At 49.4% G+C, this 21,709-nt stretch overlaps 1 protein-coding gene across 1 annotated transcript in view; it reads right to left on the reverse strand.

Moving 5' to 3' along the window:
* The window catches only part of ZFHX3 (zinc finger homeobox 3), a 242,341-nt gene that overhangs the window by 92,518 nt on the left and 128,114 nt on the right, over positions 1-21,709 (reverse strand). The window contains exon 4 of the mRNA XM_040253212.1: positions 8,584-8,815. Within this exon, the coding sequence (XP_040109146.1) occupies positions 8,584-8,815 (232 nt within the window). The remainder of the gene's footprint in view (positions 1-8,583; positions 8,816-21,709) is intronic.

Below are 21,709 nucleotides of genomic sequence, written 5' to 3' on the forward strand. Positions count from 1 at the left end.
TTCGTGGCTGTCGTGCCGAACAGGCTGAGAACCTGGAGATGCTCCCTAGTTGCTCTCAGAGGGTCGAGAAACCCCAGAAGCATGAGGCTCTGGACCGCGCCTACTCTGATGTGGGCGGTCAGAAAACTTCCCACTGCTAGTCAGTGTTTGGGGGGAAAAAAAAAATCACGCAGGACTATAATTCTCCTAATTGGGTCACAGTTTGAAGGGGGTTCCTTAACATCCGTGACTCTGAGAAGGCTTTGAGCTATTTCTGTGAACAGAGAGACCAATGCCTGCTCCACTTTCCTCCTGGGCCCCCTACCAAGGTCAGGAGCAGGTTTATTAATATAGAGCGTAAGTGGCCCAAGAAACGGATTCTTCAGGCATGTCTGAAGGCATAACAAGTTCAAATCATTGTTTCTCTTGAAAAATTACATTTGAGCAGCACAGGACGGTGTGAAGAGGCTGGAATGAAGACGTGCCCATGAGACAGGGGGCAGTGGGTGATGACCACCATCCCCAACCCACCGAGGCAGAGAGCCCCGACCCCAACTCACCGGCTAGCTCCCATGCTCACCTGAGGGACAAGTTTCCCTCGTTCAAGCTTCTTGGATTCCCCCTCTCAAAGGGACCCCCCATAAATGTTTCCCTGACATAATACCAGGTGGGTCATGACATTCTCTGTCTGCCATGGGGATCCCTATGTTTCTGAGCTCTCTGGCATGCTTATAACCCTGAACAGGAGACCCCTAATGCTCACCCTCAATACCCACCGCCCCCCTCCAAAAGGACTCATGGTCTCTCCTTTTTACATTCATCTACATTTTGCTGGGCCACTCGGTATCAGCCCCCCTGGAAGGCAGCAGCCACAGTGTTGGCACCTGTCAGAGTGGGCAGTGTGGGGTGGCCGTGAGGGAACCCACCACTACCTACCGAGCGGACGGCATGCAAGACAGCTTGAGTGCCCCAACGAGGAGGACAGGCAATGTACAGTCATACATACTGCCCAGTGTATTACATAGGGGAACATAAGCTCCAGTGTCATACACTGAAGTTAAACCCCAAACCCTGGCAGCTTTGAACCTCCCATAAAAATAAAGCAACTACTAAACGGTGGATCCAGAAAACGAATGGGTAAATGAATGATAATCACTGTAACTCAGGCTACTGCAGCCAGATCTCAGATCATTTCTAAAAGGTGGAATGTCTTGGCACATGTGCTTATCTCTTCTGGAGAAGACAGAGAGGAAACAAGCTCGGTGGGAATTTTCATTGGAAGGACTGATGCTAAAGCTGAAGCTCCAATACTTTGGCCACTTGATACAAAGGGCTGACTCTGATGCTGGGAAAGATTGAGGACAAGAGCAGAAGGAGGCAACAGAGGATGAGATGGTTGGATGGCATCACTGACGTGATGGACATGAGTTTGAGCAAACTTAGGGAGATGGTGAAGGATGGGGAAGCCTGGCATGCTGTGGTCCATGCGGTTGCAAAGAGTCAGACACAACTTAGCGACTGAATGACAACAATGACTCCAGTCAAAACAGCTCTTGGATAATGGCTCTCAGAGCTCTTGCCTGGTATCCATGTAATTGCCCTGACTCTGGCTTCAAGACATTCCTAACTTAGAAGCAACAGCCTCTCCAAGATGCTTCTTTATAACAGACTCTGACATTGCAGGGAAGGCGGTGCTATCACTACAAAGCTGTCTTGTATGAAGAGATGGATCCTTAGCTTCCACATTGGTCGGGGGGAGGAGTGTGTGTGTGTGTGTGTGCACATGCGTGTATGCACGCATATGTACGCATAGATGTGCACACACACACGTGAGAGGAGGAGCAGACATACTAGCATACACTTAGAGGAAGGACTTGGAGAGGGCAATGGCACCCCACTCCAGTACTCTTGCCTGGAGAATCCCACGGACGGAGGAGCCTGGTGTGCTGCAGTCCATGGGGTCGCTGAGAGTCCGACACGACTGAGCGACTTCACTTTCACTTTTCACTTTCATGCATTGGAGAAGGAGACAGCAACCCACTCCAGTGTTCTTGCCTGGAGAATCCCAGGGACGGGGAGCCTGGTGGGCTGCCGTCTATCGGGCTGCACAGAGTCAGACACGACTGAAGCAACTTAGCAGCAGCAGCAGCAGCAGCAGCAGCAGAGGAAGGACTAAGACAAGGAATATGTAATCAGAAGCCATCACAATTACAAATGTAAATGAACAGGCAATTGGCGCTGACCTTTGTAGATTGTTAGAGGACTAATTAAGGCAAATCAGGAACTCTGTTCCAACAAAAAAACAAGACTGTAGACACCCTAAGAAGTACTCCTGTCCTCTTCATGTGGATGCAAAATGCAAGCGAATCAGGTGGTAATCAAACTACATGTGCTTTACAATGACAAAAAAAAAACTGTCTCCATGAACAAAAGACAAGCAAGATTCACCCCTTGGTCTCCTGTGACTAATTTTGCTAGTATCTGTGTCAACGAGCTTGGCCACTATTTGAGCTCTTGCCATGTGGCTGGCACTCTATTAGATTCCATATAAACAGATCCCACCCATGAAGCAGTCAGAAACGCCAATTACAAACTTTGCTTTGAATGGCTATTTTTAAAGCTTTAGGAAAAAAAAAAGAACAGAATCAAAGTATACATCATTGAACAAACTCCATTTTTCATTCAACAATATCATATTCTCTCTTCATGTCAATATATAATGAAGTCTCTTTAGCCTTGCATTGAAAAGAAGCTTTCTGAAAAAGCACCCTGAAATTCATAATTTTCATCCCAGTAGTCCCTCATCAGGAAATGGATTTAAAACAGATAAAGTCATGTTTTCTTTATTCCTTCATGAGTGCTCAAATTCTCAGTCACCCCAATTTGTTTGGATGCCTTTTACACATTTAACTTCTCTGGTCAGAATTACTTTATCCCTATGCTTCCCCAAGCCTCATGGACAAGACATACAATCAAAAGGAAAAAGGACAGAGAAAAAACTCTGCTGGTTTTACGAAAATAATACCTTAGAACTGCAGAACTGGTCGCAACATATTTTAGTGTTAAAAGAAAAATTATACTGAAATTGCGTATAATTTAGCTATTTACAAAAAAAAATGCACTTAATACTCAGAGGGCAGCTTTATGCCAGTTTTGAAAAATCAAAACAAAAACAAATGACAAACTAGGAAACAGTGCATTTTCTTATTCTCTTAAATTGTACAAATTAAGCAGAACTCCCCGGAACTTGCTTCAAAAAAATCATCCGTCAGGTGAGGCCGGTGAGTGTTTCAGTAAAGGCTGTCGTCTAAACCACATCGTCACTTGGCTGGCTCCCTGACCCCAGGAATTCACTACCTTGAGCGCCAAAGATGTGTCAGTGTAGGACGCTGCCGTCTTCTGCTCCAAGCAAAATACTCCCCTAAATTCTGAATGAGCACACCATCTGTAAGCTGAGCCATCATCGGTTGCCCTGAACGCCTGTGCTGGCGTCTAGAACAACGTATCCACACCAAGAGCTGAGAGACGGCATCAGCCGTGCCCCCGACTCAAAGTCTTGCCCAGAGTAGGTGCTCGATGAAGAGTCATGTCATTACTTCTGTGCAATGTTTGGAGGGCTACGTCCCCATGTGAGAAGTAGTTAAGGGGAGGGTAAGAGAAACAGGAGGAGGAAAACAGAGGAAGGCCGAGGGCAGAAACACAAAGTGCCTCTTATCTTCTGGAGGCTCAGGACACTGATAGAGGGAAATTAACTACAGTTTCACCCGGGAGCCAGAAACGCCTTTTTAATAAGCAAACAGGGAAGCTGCTCCTCTACATGATCCCCCTACGGCTGCGCTTCATCTTCCAGGGGCTTCCAGTCAACGAAGGGGAGGCAAGGAGCCGACGCCAGCCACTGGAGGATATGACCCAGGTGCCAACGCAGCAGCGAGGTTTGTCTGCCTTTATCTGCGTGCGTGTGGGAAGGAGTGGGAGTGAAACAGGAAGGCCAAATCCCAACACTGTCGAGAGAATACTTGGTCCTGCAGAAAATACATTCAAGCCAAAATCAAAAGACCAGGACACACACAAAAAATGTTGGGAAGGCACGAATCTCGGTAGTGTGGTTACCTTCTTTTCTGTGAGATGTACATTTCCAAGATGGTCTTTTTCAAATGGGAAGGCCGCGCACGTGTGTGTGTATGTGTTTCCAGCACAGAGGTGAGGGTGGCAAGCATAACCACAAAGACCATTGCACTTGGTTAAAAAAAAAAAAAAACAATACACCATAGGACTCACTGACGTAAGTAAGGGTGGCGCTCAACCACAAGCAGGGCTGTGTCGGGGTGGGTGGGCTAGGGATTAGCGTGTAGTCAGCAACCAAGACTCAGCCCTTTGGTGGAGCAGGGCAGGACCTCGATGCTGTAAGGCTGGTCATGAGGGCTCTCGAGGGGCTTAGGGAGCCAGTGGTGGGTGTGAATCTCGGCCACTGCTACGAAATTCTGAAGGTAGAGGAGACTTCCACCACTTCTCCTCTGGACTTCCATGTGCGACTGAGCTAACAAGCAAGGTTTGAAGAAGTGGCATTTCTGTCACCCCCCAGGCGAGAAACCACGAGAGAGTCCACTCCATCAGCCTCGGCAAGAGAAGCCCCGCCGCTGCAGAAGGTGACAGGAGGCTGAGCTCTGAGGCCCTGGGCTCAGGGAAGGGAAGGATGTCATTTCCGGTGGCTTTTGTATAAATGTCTCTGGTGTGCGGACAAGACAGGAGGAAAGGAAAGGAGAGAGAACACTGTCTTTTAACCAGGTGGTGACAGAATGCCAGGAAGGAAAACCCTAGACACCACCACTGTTTACACGCGGCTTAGAGTCAGAACACAGGGCTCCCGACAGGTGCCCAAAGGCGCCCTGAGGCCTCCTCACACCACATGGATGACCTTGCCAGCTGAGGATCAGTGTCCCAACCTTTATGTTCCAGAGGAGAGAAGTGGGAATTACAGGCACACCTCGCAGATGCTGTGATAAATCAAGTATGACAACAAAGTGAGCTAACGTGATTTCTGTGGTTTCCCAGTGCGTATAAAAGTTACATTTACACTATATGGTAGTCTATTAAGGTCAGGGGAAAAAAATAAAGTATATTAACTATCTTAATAAAAGTAAATTAAAAATAAATATCTTAATTAAAAAACACTTCAGTGTTTAAAAATGTTGATCATCATCTGAGCCTTCAGGGGTTCGAAATATTTTCTCCTGGTGGAGGGCTTGAAATACCGTGAGAATTACCAAAACGTGACACAGAAACGCCAAGTGAGCAAATGCTGATGGAAAAATGATACCCACAGACTTGCTCCAAGCGGGGCAGCCAGGAACCTTCCATCTGTAAAAGGATGATGCAGGGTCTCTAAGCATGGCAGAACAAGGGGCACCTGTTTTATGAAGTCTCTGTTTACAAAACCAGATGATGACTTTCAGTGTCTTAATTCTACCAGGCCCGTGTTGCCCTTCTCTTGAAGACATTCTTCCAAGAAGTTTGTAAGAGCCCATTCCTGGTACAAGGGAGGAGGATATATTTTAAGATGAGTTTTCTTGAAGGAGTTTCTAAAACAGAACTGAGTTACTCTTCATGTCAATACGAACATTACCTAGTAATTTATGCCTTTGTCATTAGTAAAGAGTATACACTTAGCTAGAGCGTATGGGTGGAAGGGCGGTACAGGGTGGGGAGCGAGGTGGGTGGAGAGTGAAAACATGACTCCAGGCCGAAGACAATACAAAAGGATTCTGAAATGCAGAAAGGAAGTCTATCATCCAGATGAAAGTTGCTCATACACTTCGGAGAGGGAGGAAAAAAAAAACTAATACGCATTAAATGAGAGAAACCCAGAAGGCAATGGTGTAAGAACGCAATTCCACAGCGACTGCATAAATAGAAGTATTACATTATAAAACAGGGGACTGTTTGTTCCAGCTCATAGACCCCGGGTGAAATGGCAGCTGTACACTATTTAGTTTGGGGCACCTCATTAATAAAAAGGGAATTCTGAGCAGAGTGAAAGAAAGAATTGAGGGGGCAAAAGGGACCAGCTTTTAGTGGAAGATTAAAACAATGACGTATGCAAAGCTGGTTAAAAAAAAATTAAACCCTGAAATAAATAGGTCTGAGTATGTTGGAAGAGGAAGAAGAACCCCATCAAATGACTCAACAGCAGAATAAACAGAGTGGCAGAACAAACAGGCCAAAATGCCCTCGTGGGGAGCAGGGACCCCCACAGCCAGATGGCACAACGGTCCCAGTCTTGGGGCCCTGGCCTGTCTATGGGTGCTGGGTCCCATCCCAGGGCAGAACCATGGTTCAGACATGAAACACAAGCCCCAGAGGTGGAGAATGAACTTTAAACAAAAGAGGCATCCATGATACACGCAGGAAGGCACAGTCCATCTTGCAGTGACCTGGGGGTGACAAAAATCACCCTGATCCCCACCCAGGACTTTCCCAAAACTACAATTCAGACTGACTGCTAGGAGGACTGGCCCCTCCTCTGTGATAATCCTACTTGAGCAGAGAGGAAACATTCTCGAATTCTGGTGAATCCCATTATTGGGGAATCTACCTCCACCTATACAGAAAAAGCGGGAAGAGAAGCAGCTGGGTGATGGACATAGAAGCTGTGGGCAGAGAGATCCATGGGGGCTCTGGAGCAATGCCTCCAGTAGGAAATGAAGCTGACAGATAGAGCGATACAGCAGAGCCTTCAGAGCCGAGAAAACGTCTACCCTGGCAGAGGGTTAGCCATGAATTAATCATAGGTACCTAGAAAACCAGAGAAAACAAAAGTTGTACAAGAAGGTAAATGAAATTATAAAACTCTACATGGCTCAGCTGTGATTAATATTTATAGAGTTAGAATAATGAAAATACTGAATATTAATATGCCCCCAAATTATTATTTAATCATAATGGAAGATGGATCGGAGGTGAGACAGAATGTATTGAAGGGCTGGGGTTTGTGGGTACCAAGTCTGTGTGCAAGAGGGTGTGTGTATGGAGTGGGAATGTGAGTTTGTGGATGGGGTGTGTGTAAGTAGGTATGAGTGTGTGGGCTTGCAGAATGGCATACTAGTAAAATCCTTATCTTCCAATGTAGAAAGCCAATAGGTAATGCCTAACACTTGGCCAAAAAAAAAAACAACAATTTCAAGCAACAATAGTAGAGGCATGTTAAGAAATATGGCCACGAGTAACAAAAGGAACAATTAAACTTGAAAGCCAGGGCTCTGGGGAATGGCACTGGGGAGGGCCATGCCATTTTTCACAGTAAGGTTTATATAACTTTTTGCCTTTAAAAACTGTAAAAATGTGCAATCTGATAACATTAGGATTAAAACCCCACACAGCCATGGCAGCTCAATGGCTGACAGGGTGCTGCAGGCAACAGAGACCAAAAGGCCCGCCTGAATCTGCAGCCTGGCCAGGTTGTGTGGCAACATGCCATAGGAATGAGCAAAGGGGTGTGTCTGCAGGAGAAGTCGTGAACCCAGGCCTGTGAGGTGGCCCCAGTGAGAAACCCAGGGAGCTGCCCAGAGGGCACGTGCCAAAGGCAGGAGAGCAAAGTTTCAAGAGGCTGGGAGCCAAGGGCCAGGCCTAGTGCCTGGCGATGCTGGCCTGTGGGGCAGACCAAGGACCACGAGCCAGGGAGGGGTGTGGAGAATGGTCCGGAGCAGCCAAAGAACAAGACAGAAACAGGGCCAGGCAAGGGCGCTTCCGGAAGGCACTGGGCAGTGACCTCAGAGACCAAGAAAGAAGCCCAGCATGTAGCCACTGGGCTGGGTACATCCAAGGTCAAGGGTTCCTTCTCAGGCACGGTTTGCTGACGAGAGGAAACAGGCTCTGATAGGCTGACATGCGAGCTGGAGATGGACCAACACAGATTGTTCTTTCAAGAATCTGAAGATTCTGTTGTAGACAGACAGTGGAACTCAGGATTAAGGGAGAGCTTTTGCTGTATGGTTTTTAAAGAGACAGCTGACTGTCCTATGCTCCCAAGTGGAGAGTAAGGGATTGGGAGGCTGAAAAAGTGAGAGAGAGGTGACAGTCTAATGTACAAGGTTCCCACGGAGTGCGTCACATGGGAAGGACAGGAGAAGGGACTGCAAGCTAGAGGACAGGCGGGAAGCAGACGCGGGGCAAGGGCTGCGGCAAGGTCCCCATGCTCTCTGTGAAGGAAGGGGCAGCTCTGAGCCAGGAATAGCCGGGGCGCTCAGAACAGTCACGATGTTTTTAATAAGCACTCAGTCTTCGATCACCTCTGCAATTCATTCTTACAGACCAGACTTGAGGCCACAAACTGCCCAATCTCGATTCTGAGCAAGACATACCGTAGCATTTTCTTTATGTCGATCTGAACCCAAAGACCGAATCTAGAATGCACGCCGGACGCACCTGGGGAGAGGGGACAACACACGGTCTGTTGGCTTGCTCACTGGGCAGTGGCTTGTGACGTGCAAAGAAAAGCCGTGCTAAGTTCCTCTAGAAAACTTTAGAAGTTAAGAGGAAAGTGACAGTCCCTGCGTATCCCCCATGCCCAGAGCACAGCGGCCACCCGTGGCCCACGAGACCACTCACCGGGGTCGGTGGAGGGACACCTGCGGATGGTGAAGATCTGCCCCAGGTCCTCGTCCTCCTCGGGGAGGCCCTTCTGCAGCCGCTGCAGCTTGCGCAGGCTCTCGCTGCGCTGGTGCTTCATGGAGCGCACGTGCTGGATAAGGTTGAGCTTGGCCTTGGTGGAGTAGCTGCACAGGACGCAGTGGTAGTAGCAGCTCTCGCCCTCCACGCCGCTCTCGCGCTGCTGCAGGTGCTGCGAGGGCGAGAGAGAGGGACGTGCCCTGGTCAGCCGCACCAAGCCCAGCCCCGCCGTGAGCCCGCCTGCCCTGCCGGCCTCCCGACAGCCCCTTTCCGGGGTGACTCGGTTTTCCCAGGGGGCCCTTCCCCCAGCAGCTTGATGAGGCTAGGGAGCAAGGTGACTCTCGTTCCTGCCTCCCCCAGGTGTGTCAGAGTGCTGAAAATGCTGATGGATCCGACCCTCCCAGCATAAAACTGGGCTTCCTGGCACAATAATCTGAGGTTCCTCTTTCCGCTTATCTCCAAAGTGTCTGCTCTACGTGGAAAAGGGGTCGGCAAGCTGTGGCCAGAGGCCAAGTGCACCCTGCTGCCTGGTTCTGCAAATAGGGTCTCCGTGGAACACAGCCACAAAATGTGTTGGTTTGCGCATTGTCGATGGATACTTTCTGAACACCGGATGGAGTTCAACAGTTGCAACAGAGATTACGTGGCCTGCAAAGCCTAAAATCTTATTATCTGGACCTTCATGGAAAAAGTGACAAGCGCCTGCTTTAGGGGGTGGCCTACAGGGTGGTCACCTTACCTGCACAGAATCTTAGGTCAGTAATGAAGCGCCAAAGTGCTGTGTGGCTATGACACAAGAAAGATGACTCAAGCTTTTGTATTTAGAACTAGTCTATTAGGAGAACCTGAAATTAGGTCTTCCCCTAGATTAGGAAAAAAGAAAAATAAATTTGTCCAAACCAGTTCTCTCTCAACATTTCAAGGTCATTTGGGTTAGAGCTCAGATGGTCAGAATTACACTCTGGGTTGTGTTTGTGTGGATACAGAACTTTGATTCCAGAACATGGAAGCCCATGAAGCAGACGCAACAGGGATAAAAGTATGGTACACAAACCAGTGGAGGCCATGGAGTTGGCAGAACCCAGACTTCTGCATCTTGAAGAAGACTTGTATCCAAGCATAACATTCACATCCTTTGGGGTCCCTGTGAGAACACGTGGAAAGCTACGGACCCTTTTCATTAAGAATTAGAGAACTGACATGCTCCTGGTATAGAAAGGCCACCTCCTTCATTTCAAATGACTCATTTTAGGGGAAGAGGGAATTTTTCTATTGGGTACACATAAAACAGGGAAAAAAAAAAAAATCCCAAGAAGTTTTAAGTGGTTGACTCAAGGTAACAGCTAGTTAATGGGAGAAAGAGAACTAGAATCTGGCAGCATCTGCCCCCAGTATCCTTCTGGAGGAGGAAATTGAGATCATGGATTTCATGGGCTCATGTTACCACCTGTCCTTCCTTCTTTCTCCTCGCCCCCACTCCCACCTCCAGTCCCCCGAGCCTGGCCCAAGGAACCACAATAAAGCCTGGGGGCTGCTCTGTGCTGCTCGTCTCCTTTCTGACCACACTTGTTCTATTTGACGCCCGGGCCTGGTAACCATCTCTGGTCCTGCTTGGACCTCTGTCCTGTCCTGATTATACTGTGGGACACTCCGGAAGCACAGAAGTCAATGCGCTGCTCTCTGCTCAATGCTAACAAGAATGGCCCAACTGTCCTACCGGATGACAGAGCTTTGAGGCTCATGTGTTCACACGCACACATCCTATGTTCACGGAAAAAGTGAACATCCCAGAAGCAGGTCTGGACCTCATTGGAGCAGGAAATATGAATGCACCAACAGAGGGCTGAAGAAGGGGAGGGGGGCGCAGGCCCTCGACCATGTAAGCTGGCTACACGACGTTAACTTTTGCTCTGAGGCCAGCTTGCAGGTAACACAGAGAAGGGCTTCACAGGTATCAGCAGAGAACAATCCCTTCTTTCCCAGAAATGGGTGACTGCGATGGCACCCCACTCCAGTACTCCTGGCCTGGAAAATCCCATGGACGGAGGAGCCTGGAAGGCTGCAGTCCATGGGGTCGCTGAGGGTCGGACACGACTGAGCGACTTCACTTTCACTTTTCACCTTCATGCACTGGAGAAGGAAATGGCAACCCACTCCAGTGTTCTTGCCTGGAGAATCCCAGGGACAGGGGAGCCTGGTGGGCTGCCGTCTATGGGGTCACACAGAGTCGGACACGACTGTAGTGACTTAGCAGCAGTAGCAACACACTCAAGTGCAGAGCCTTGGAGCAAAACAATATGCCTTCCCCTGGCCCTGCCTCCAGTAAGAGCTGGCCTACAGCAATCACAGCCAGAAAGAGACCAAGTAACAAGCAAGCTCAATGCTAGCTGTCAAGAGTATAACCACCAAAAACACAAAGCTACTTTTCTTGAAATAAATTTGAGCTGGTTTTTGTTTGTTTGGTTGGGTTTTTTTTTAATGGTTTCTCTTCAGTTTGCCCCATCTGACTTAAGTCTCCTTGTCAAGGATGGAAAGCTCCAAAGCTACATTTTTTGGAGGGTGGGACTCTGGGGAGAGAGACTGACAGGCTGGATGAAAAGGAAAACAAAATGAGCTTGCCCACGCCGATTCTCCCCAAATTCTCCATAGGGACCCCCGAAAGCCAAAAACGGAACCTGGATATTCTCAGGAGCAAGCGTTAGGGTTGGGACTGAGGAACAGGGAACTTGTACAGGAGCCAGGAAAGGCCACCTTGGATCACCAAGACCCAGCCCATTACATTTATTAAAGTTTCAACAAAAACTGACTGAATGAAAAGGTAACAGGGAAAATAACCATGGAATCCAAAGCGGTAAGTCCTATCAAGGGATTCTGGTGGTACTGTAAACTAGGAAATCACAGAAAGGATCACTGAAGCCTTAACCCCGAATTCCCATTACCTTCTCATGAAACAGGATTTCCTGGCAGTAAGGCTCTGAATCTTAAACAGGAGATTTTAATATGGATGTGAGGGTTCTTTTCCAAAAGTCTGGGGTTTCTAGTCTCTGAGCCAGAAGAGAGGATAACATGGCCAGAAAGAGTTGGATGGGAGCTGAGATGTCAGATGTCTTTCATCCTGGAGACTCAGGGGCTCTTGGGTGAAAGGGCTGTATAAACCCTCAACTAAAATAAATATCACACTCGGGACTCCTGCTGGAAAAATAACTGATACAATGATGATGCCCCTAAACCACCACACTTGACTCCTGGTAGTCACTGGTAATCTCTGCTGCCACCAGGAATCCTGTTGGTCTGCTATGCAAGAACCATTTTGGAAAGAAAATGAATGGGTGCCCGATACAAATGGTAGAGACAAGAATAAAAGCAAAAAATGCAGAAAACAGAGCCACAGCCTCTCCCTCTGAGCCCGGTGTAGCAGACATTTAGGGTCCCCTCTCAGGGACTTGCACAGAAGCTTAATTCAAAATTCCAAGCTTGCTTGCACACTCCAAGTTCACTCTCCAAGACATACACATGGAAATCCAGAATAAACTATTTCTCCATTCCTAGGAAACACCTGCTCATAAAGGTTATACCCCAACCCGAACTTCCACTCACAACTGGAGTCTCTGGGGGTCCACCTGCACGTGAGCGCTCCTGTTCTCACCACGTCTTATAAGCTCCTACTTGGGCAGTTTTCAGGCTGTCCAACATGGAGCAAACGGGGGTCTGAAGCCAGCAACAGGGTCCCGACTTCTCCACACCATCTGGTCCCTTCCCAGGCCTTCGGTGGGTCCAGGCCCTGACCTTGTTGGCTGGGCACCCTCTCCCTCCCAAGATGCGCTGGCCCATCCCCGGAATTCCACCCTGGGAACCTGCCTAGTAAGAAGCAGCAGGAGAGGGCAGGACTGGAGAGACTGACTTCACAGGGCCAGCCCGTCACCCCAGAAATGCTTTCCCTGCAGGAGAGAGTAGATGTTTTCATCTAGAGAAGGAGGGAGAATGATTTGTTCCTGAGCCAGCTAATTAGGATACCCTCAGTTGGGATCACAATGTATTTCATTAAATTCACTGTAATATATGAAGAATCCACCGAGGCACAAAGCCCAGTGGAACACTCAGTGAAGGGGCTGCCTCCTCTCAGAGTTCCTGCTCTTCTCGGCAGGAAGGAAATTCTTCTCCCACACAGATACTGGACTCCCCCAAGCCTCTCCCCCTCTATCACAGAGCTCACCCATCCTCAGGTAGGAGGACCCAAGTCTTGGTTTGGCTGTTTCCATTTATTTCTTTACTCTGTGCTCAAGATTCTGAACTCTATGCTCAAGATTTCTTTATGCTCACCTCTAGCGGGTCAGTTGTGCAGTCTAAAAAAGAAAATGGGACCTTCCTGGTAGTCTGCCGGTTAAGAATCTGCATTCCAAGGCAGGGGACATGCGGGTTCCATCCCTGGTTGGGGAATGAAGATCCTACATGCCCCAGGACAACGAAGCACGTGCACCACAACTGCTGAGTCTGTGCGCCTCAACTAGAGAGCCTGCATGCCCCACCTAGGGAAGAAACCCACACCCTGCAGCGAGAGGCCCACACGCCGAAATGAAGATCCCGCACGCTACCACTAAGACCTGATGCAGCCATAAATAACTAATGCTTTTTAAAAATACAAAATAAAGAATAAGAACACAGAACAATAACTTCACCTGTGGTCAGTGTGCTGTAAGACGTGTGCACTACATGCGGACCCAAAGAAAAACGGTTACTGAGCCCACTGGGCAGGGTTTGGTTCCATTCTAGATGTCAACAACACATGGAAACACACACTGTGTGAACACACACACAAAGACACACAGACTGCCCTACCCGAGGGCTTGACTCTGCAAGTAACGAGGCAGTGATGGTGGTAACTTGGCAGACAGGCCAAGAGATATGAGGAGGGCAACCTTCTGGTGTGAATTACCATCGTGAGAACACTTCCTCTGGTGGCACGGGAAAATCACTGCATCACTCAAGAAAAACCAATCACTGAGTAATGAAGAAGCAGCACCAACAAATTAGTCAAGGAAGGGCGACTGACTCAGCTAAAGGAAGAGCAGAAACCAAGGTCCAGTCCAGCACTCTGTCCAGCCAGTCTCTCCTTCGACCTTGAATCCTGAACCGCCGAGGGCTTCCCTGATTTCCCTGGTCTTACTGTCTGGTTTTAAAAAGTGCCTGCAAGGGTTTCCCTGGCAATCCAGTGGTTGGGACTTTTAATGCAGGGGGTGCCGGTTCCATCCTTGGTCAGGGAGCTAGGACCTCACATGCCTCATGGCCAAAAACCCAGAACATAAACAACGGAAGCAATACTGTAACAAATTCAGCACAGACTTTGAAAAATAGAACACATCAAAAAAAAAAAAAAAAAACTTTTTAAAAACAGTGCCTGCAAAACACTGGCTTATAGGAACTGCAAGTGTGCAGTTGTTCCCACTGAAAGGAAGTTCTACACGTGGCAACAGGATTTACTTCCTGCAAGCACAAAGAAGTACAAGGACCCACAAAAAGGAAATAAGTACCCGGTCTGACTCATAAATGGAAGCAGGGAAAGAACTCTGCAAACTCCAACTTCTCCAAACGACCACGGTGCAGCAGATAACAGGTGGCCCTCAGTGCGCAGGAGCTGGACTGGCACACACTGGGTAAGCAGCACCTGCGCTGGAAATGAGCGAGGGGGCTCCCTTGTGCTGACCAGGGACCCTGTCCTGTCCACCTGTCCAATCGTGTTGGAGCATTTATATTTTATCAATAAAATGCTGGGCTGGGTTTAGCTGGCAGATGACACTCCTGTGCCCCTGACCTAGAGATGTCCAGGGTCCCCTGTCTTTGCTTCTGGGTCTGGTTCTGGGCAAAGAACTTGGAAAAGATAAGACCTCAATACAGTAAAAGGCATCTTGGATAATGAGCCTGGCACGTGAGGGCGAGTATGAAGAGGAAATGAATAATTTAAAAAGAAAGGAAAGGAGCCGGCTGGCATTATTTGTGGGATTTCACCCCATTAGTATGTTGGGCTCGTCCACCCTGGCCAGCAACTGAAAGTCAAAGAGATGAGAAGAGGGCTCTTGTTAGAAAATAATTCATCGCGAAAATCAAAAAAATGTGTTCCTGTTACTTGTTTCCCAGGAAAACTAACCAACTTCTGTCAGAGAACATCGATTTCTATAAATCTGGAGGGGCCCCGGCTCCCTCCTCCTCCCCAACAAGAGGAAACTTCTAACATCTGGTTCTTCATGCATGGAATGCAAAATATTGATCAGGTTTTGTCAAAGCCTCCCCTTTAAAGTAGAAATGGACAAAGTACGCTCTGACACTCGCACACACACTCTCACAAACGAAAACACACAGGATTCACGAAGGAGGCTTCCTTGGGGAATAATACCTGTTATGAGGAACACACAAACGGCCACCCCGGATCACCACATTCTCCCACGGATACGTCGCAACCATACCCGGAGGGCATATCAAACGGTGAAGCTCCGTGATGGGTGAGGTAAAGCGGCTCCCAGGGATCCACCCCTCCTGGGGCACATGGGCAACCCTGGGGGTGGCCTACACCTAGCGGGAGGGCCCCACAACCCACACATAGAAGGCCTTGATGGAAGAGGCCACTGTCCCATCAGACCTCTGGAGGAGAAAACTGTTAACCAGAGCAAGCCAGGGGCTCAGAGAGAGCGCTGCAGAAGTCTCACCAACACCTCCGGTGAAACGGGACAGGAAGATGAAGGTCCGGAGTGAGCCTGCTAATTACCCACTAAGATGGAATAAGGAAGCCATGAGGGGGGTTAATTCACCATCGTAACCCTGCACGGCAGGTACTGCTGAGGAGGCACCTTCGCACACTCCATCTTCTCATTACAGCCCGAGGTAGGCGGTGTTTGGCTACTGTCCTTAGAGAAACCCAAAGCTCCGAGAGGTCACGTGACTCCTCCCCCGACCCATGAGTTCCCACAGAGTGGACAAAACAGGACTGGAAGCCGGGGCTGGAGGCCGGGTCCACGGTCGTCCAGGGACGCTGTACTGACTGCAGGAGGCTGTCATGGGGCCCAAGATGCCCCAGACCCAGGTGTTCACCTGGGACATCTAAAGAGGAAACTGTTTCAGGTGTCACTCAACCTGGAAGAGGGGTGGCCAATTTTTTAATCAGGGCTGGTGTTGCTGTTCCAGATTTAATGTCAGATTCTTAGGAAGGCTTCCGGAAGGTCAACCTAAATATATACGTATTTTTTGTTTCATGTTGGCTTTTCACCCACTCAAGCCCTCGACCTTGGCACATGTTAATTTAGTCCTATTTTCACTGCAGGAGCCCAGCAGACAGTGTTAAAATATAAGCTCCAACCACAATTTACAAGAGAATGTGAAAGGAAGTAAAAAACGTTCCCTTAGATCAATCTCTGACCTATTTTCTGGTTTCTAGGCCAGACTCCTCACGCCCTGGAACAAGCCCTGACTGTTCGCTCTCGGCATCCGAGTTCCAAGGCTGGAGTTCAGGCTTTCCAACCCTGGATCTCTTAGCTCACAAGAATGACATCTCCTCATTCAAAAGTCTCAGGAAGATGAATGGTCCTTAGAGACAAGCACAATACATTTTAGAAGTAAAATAAGCATGAATCTGCAGCCATTGAGAGGGTGCATGAGACTCGGCTTTGAGTCTTTTCTAGAAGAAATCCAAATGTAGGCTCTTGTGGAATGCTGGTACTAACAGATTTCGATTCCCTCTGTTGGGAAAACTCCAGAGAAGGGCGTGGCATAACCACACAGAGACGAACCTTCTCAGGGTATGCAGGCATCTTTCCTAAAGGAGGGGTCCCATCAGAGCACAGGGTCTCAAGCAAGATAAGGGCTCGTTCCAGATGGTCAAAGGAGCATGTACACAAGCTGGGAAGCCAAGGGAAATACATGGTGAGGAAAAGAGTAGGTCACCAGGCTAACATCAACCTGACCATTCTCCAGGAACGAGCCCAGGCTCCTCGAGTCTGAAGGTCACCCCTCCGTTAAGACGGCATGGGGAACGGTGACTTTCTTCATTCGTGAAGATATGCTTCCTCCCTGGAGCTACTCTTCAGCTCCCACGGGTTTAAGTCCCCACATGAAACAAAGGCCGCAGTATTCGTGCTACTCAAGCTGGTCCCCGTTCAACTCCAGGTCACACTGCTGCCGTAACAGTGGTTTACGAAGCATTCTGGATTAAGGCAGGCCGGGGGGAACCCTCCCTCTGTGCTACTCTGGGCAAGACATACACATGGGTTGGGCCTCAGTTTCCTCATCTGCAGTATAGGGACCCCCTCACAGTACCAGTGGGAGAGGTCAGTGGGATAATTCATACAAAGGTGCTTAACACAGCACTTGCTGTATGTTTGCCTTCATAATTAAGGTTATTATTATTACTATCATTACTTTTCAAGCTGGTTAGGCTTTGGGGATTAGGGATAGGAATGAATGTTACTGAATTTACCTATTTGACATTTCCCTCCTCACGCCCAGTCTATCCTGCCCCCTCCCTGGGAACCGCCACACCACACCCCCACTCCCAAAGCAGGACTGCTTGTTGACAGTAAAGAAATTTCGATGTGCAGAAATGACGAAACAGAGGGGAAACCGCACTTGCATGGGACTGACTTCTTCCTTACAAGAGGCCCTTAATTCTTATTTTAAGTCATTTGCCCAAAGTCACACAGTCAGTGCAGCAGAGTCAGGACCCTCACCCCAGGCCCAGGCCCTTGCTCCAGAACCACATCTGTTTACTGGATCTCTCTGTCTGTCGGCACCCAAACAGTGAAAAATCAGAAACCTTGTTCTTTAGCACATCTGCCAACACCCCAGGTGAGGACCAGGGAAGAAGAACTGAGCTGAAACAGACACATCCCTGGTTTCCCAAATCCACGCTGAAGGATTTGCTTATTTGTATCTCCAATCCCATGACAGTCAACACAGCAGAAAGAAAAAAAAAAAAAAAGAGAGAAGAAATACTTGTCTGGTGGTCAAAACAGGTGCGTTACTTCATCTGTGAAACACAGACGTTTATACTTGCCCTGTCTTCCTCGGAGGCAATTTGGAAACCACGCGAGCAAACAAATGTGAAAAAGATTCAGAAGACGGGAAGGACTGCCCAAATGTCTGGCACGGGCGTCATCTTTCTACCCCGAGCCTGGATATTGCTTCCTCACCTGGCTGGCAGGCACACACCACGGGCTCAGCAGTTAAAGATACAGACACGCTCTGCGGTCCTCTGGCTTGAGCGTGCCTCAGAAGCGCCTGGGGTGGGAGGTAGGGTGTCCCACCGCAGAGCGTTGGGGCCCACCCTGAGGGTTTCTACTTCACCAGGCCCGGGTTTGGGGTAGGGAGGGGGAATTCCTGACTGTCTCCTTGGTGCTGGTGGTCTGGGGACACACTCTTGAGAAGAGCTGCTTGGGACAGCGACCGCCACTGAGGAGAGACCCAAGTCGGAGCCCCTGAAGGTATTTCCTCGTAAGAAGGAAAACTGCCCAGGCCTAAAATCTCCGCATCACCCACCCTTTCCCAAAGAGCATTTCAGATGCTAGCAAACTGCCCTCGATAAATCACTCAGTGCCAGCACTCAAGAATTCACCTCTTTAATGAAAAAGGCCCACGGAAGCAGCTGCCTGCTACCGGCCCGCTCCAGATACTTTATAAAAGTCGGAATTGGCTCCATTCATCTTCCTCTCCCCTTTCACACCTGCAGTCTCAAATTTCCTGGGGCTGGGGCTGAAAGCGTGACTCTTGATGGCGAGGCATGAGGCATCACTTTTTCCTCGCGAGCTCGGCACCCCGCTGAGCACACCTGTCCAGATGTCTTGTTGGAACCCAGCCCACCGGAGAGTTTCCACCAAATATGAGAAAAATAAAACGGTCTTTAAAATTCCTCCCGTGCTCTTGAACTTTCCAGCGGCTGCTGCTGGGAGTCTGAGTGTGGTGTTCCAACCTGGAGGTACCTCTCGAGCCCCCAGCATCTGCTGACCAACACTTTCATCACCCCCCTTATGAGAGGGGTCGGGGCCACCAGCGTGAGACGGTGAGGGGGCAGTGAGCACACGCAGGGCTTTCTTCCTCCTAAGTGGGGCGGGGCGGGGGGGAGCGGTGCTTCATTTTTTATTTCATTTTTTTCCCCTCGAATCAGAAAATGGGGAAATGACTGCATGGAAGAGAAAAATTCCCTTGAAACAAATGCCTTCTGTGTCGTTCCTTCTGGGTGCTAAGACGTTTCACCCTTTCTCCCTAAATTCTGTGGATTTTGTTGATGGCTGAGGAGTTACCCTTGTGGGAAGGGAACAAGGGACTGAGAGAGTGGAAAGAGAAAGTGCTTCTTTGAGGCAGCGGAGTCAAGAGACCAGGAGACAGCTGGCAAGAGAGGGGACATACTTTTGCGAAAGATGACATAGCACGTTTCTCTGCCCTGCCTTTGGGTCCCCCCTCATAAATAACCCAGACAAACGCCCTGCACGCTAGGTTTTGCTCTCCTTCCCCAGCTTTTTAAGTCTCATTAAAAGCCGATATTGTTCGGCCTCAAGATGGAGAGCTCAGCATGGATTTTACTGAACGTTAAATCAACCAGCAAGCGTAGCCAGCAAACTCTGTGGCACTTTAACTTTAAATAATGCAATAATTATTGAATTTCCTTTTTATAACTGAAGTGCTGGAATGTAAACAATGGAGCTGTAATTGCAGGAAGGGGGGATCAATAGAGGCAATCGTTTTCAGCCATGTTAATTGTAAATACAATTGCTCCAAGATGTCAGACTTGTTCTTCTTGCTCCCAGAATCATCCTAACGGATGACAGAGTCCAACTTTCCCATTACAGCTGTTCGTTTCTTTAAGAGGTTCTCAATCAGGTCTGATCAATCTGTCAAGATAATGCATGGAGTAAGTAAGACTCTTCCAAACACAGGCTCCCAATCAATAGCCTGGACCAGCTTAATGAGGTGGGGCTAAGGCCCAGAGGGAGGCAACGGCCCCCAGCTTGCGCCTAGGTTTGGCAGGCTGGCTTCCTCGCCTGGCCTTGGTAAACAGATCAGCCCTTAATGAGGACATTAGTTATGCATGCTTCAGCAAGCAGCAAGGCACCCGTCCCTGGGGACAGACGGACAGAAAACAAAATAGATTAACAGAAAACAATATGGTGCCAAATTGGGTCCAACTGAAGACCTTTCCCTCCTTCTCCTGCGCTCCGTAATTGTCCAGCAGAGTGGAGGACGCCAATTAATCATTCCAATGGGCATGAGCTCAAGGACCGGGAGCATCCATTGAGAGCTGGAAGATCTCTGGGTGTCTGCTGGCCTCCCTGGGGGCTGTTGCTCTTAGCGCCTGCATCCCCAGCATGACATCTCCTGGGTACAAGAGGGGCCTCTCCCAGAAGGAGACAAGGGAGACCACACTTGGAGGCCGCGGGCCCAAACCAGACGAGAACAAGTCTGGTACTCTCCACGGCTGCCGCCAGTTTTTGAGCTCGAGTCTTGGTCCTGGGAATGGGTGAGCCCTCATAGACGGGGAGGAAGTCGAGAGTCTAGAATCCCACTTCACCCATCCCAGCATCTATGCCATTTGCACAGGCATCACAGGAGTCTGAATTCCCATGAGATAACCTGGAGGGCTCTTGGGGACTCTGGAGAGCCATCCTACCTCCCTTGGAGGCCACGTGCGTGGGTGTGCACACTTGCTCTTGCTGTGACTGGCTAGGAAGACAGACTGCTGGGGAAGTTCTCCAGAAAGGACCATGTTCCCAAGTGGCGCTGGCGGTAATGAACCCGAACCCCCGACCAGTGCAGGTGACGTAAGAGACATGGGCTCAATCCCTGGGTCAGGAAGATCCCTGAAGGAGGGCACGGCAACTCATCCCAGTATTCTTACCCAGACAATCCCATGGACAGAGGAGCCTAGTGGGCTATGGTCCATGGGGTCACAAAAAGTCAGACACGACTGAAGCGGGGATGAGCGAGAAAAAAAGAAAATATCTGCACAAAGGCCACACCTTCTCCGAAGCCTTTCCCAGCTCCCAGCTCCACCCCTCCTTCCTCTGGGCCCACAAAGCCCACTGCAGCAGCTTCCACTCCAGACTCCTCTGTGCTTCAAACGACCTCCAACTCCTCTGCCACACCATGGACAGCACCTCACAGGCGGGGAGAACTTTCAATCCTGGTTCAGGGCACAGTTCCTGGCCCATGGTAGGGACGGAAAGATGGCTGGCTGAAAGTCTGAATAAACTGAGACACTCCTCTAATGCTCTCCTGCTACTCTTGGTCCTCGGCTGTCACTCCAGACCAAGCTGGTCACATCTGACTCCCTCCTCCATCTCAGATGTCCAGCCTCCACCCCATGCCACACCCCACACACATGAGATGCCTGGCTGTTCCCTCCTTACCCACCAGCCCTGGCCTTTCTGGTCTTGGTGCCTCTCCTGCTTGGAGACCCTCCCCAAACCACCCCTCCACCTGCTGACAAGCTGTACAGCAGCTAGAGCAGGCGAGGGGTACCCTTCACACCGGGGCCAGAACCCCATCTCCCCGCCTCTGGGATGTCAGAGCACAGGTGGTCCTGCCTGCGCCCACCACGTGCCATTCTTTTCAGCAAATGCTTCACTGGACTCCCACGTGGGAGTCTGCAGTCCAGGTGGGATGCTGGGGCTGAGGAATAAATGTGTTCGCTAATATACACCGTTTGTTTAAATAAGATTTTGGGGGCAGGAGATAATTATTATAAATGGCTGTGTTTAGTGACTTCATTATTTCAGCCTATGGATCGCAGAAGTGCTGTCCTCCCACCAAACTAGCCAAACGCTCCCCAGCCAGAGGCCAGCTCGGTCACTGCCATCCCACCCTCTGCTTAGTCTACGCCCTCTGCTGTGTTCACCTGGCTTTAGCATGGCCATCCTCTTTTACTACTAGACTGACAAGGGGCTGTGAGACTTGGGGAGACTACAGACCAGTGTGCGGTTGCTTCCTGGGGCCCCATTATAAGGATGTGGCTGGTCACTCCCCACACCTCAACGTGCTGGGTGGCAGCTGTGTGGAATCTCAGACCCAGGAGTCTGCTCTGTATTAATAT

The sequence above is a fragment of the Oryx dammah genome, unplaced genomic scaffold (assembly GCF_014754425.2).
Source record: "Oryx dammah isolate SB20612 unplaced genomic scaffold, SCBI_Odam_1.1 HiC_scaffold_13, whole genome shotgun sequence".
NCBI lineage: Eukaryota > Metazoa > Chordata > Mammalia > Artiodactyla > Bovidae > Oryx > Oryx dammah.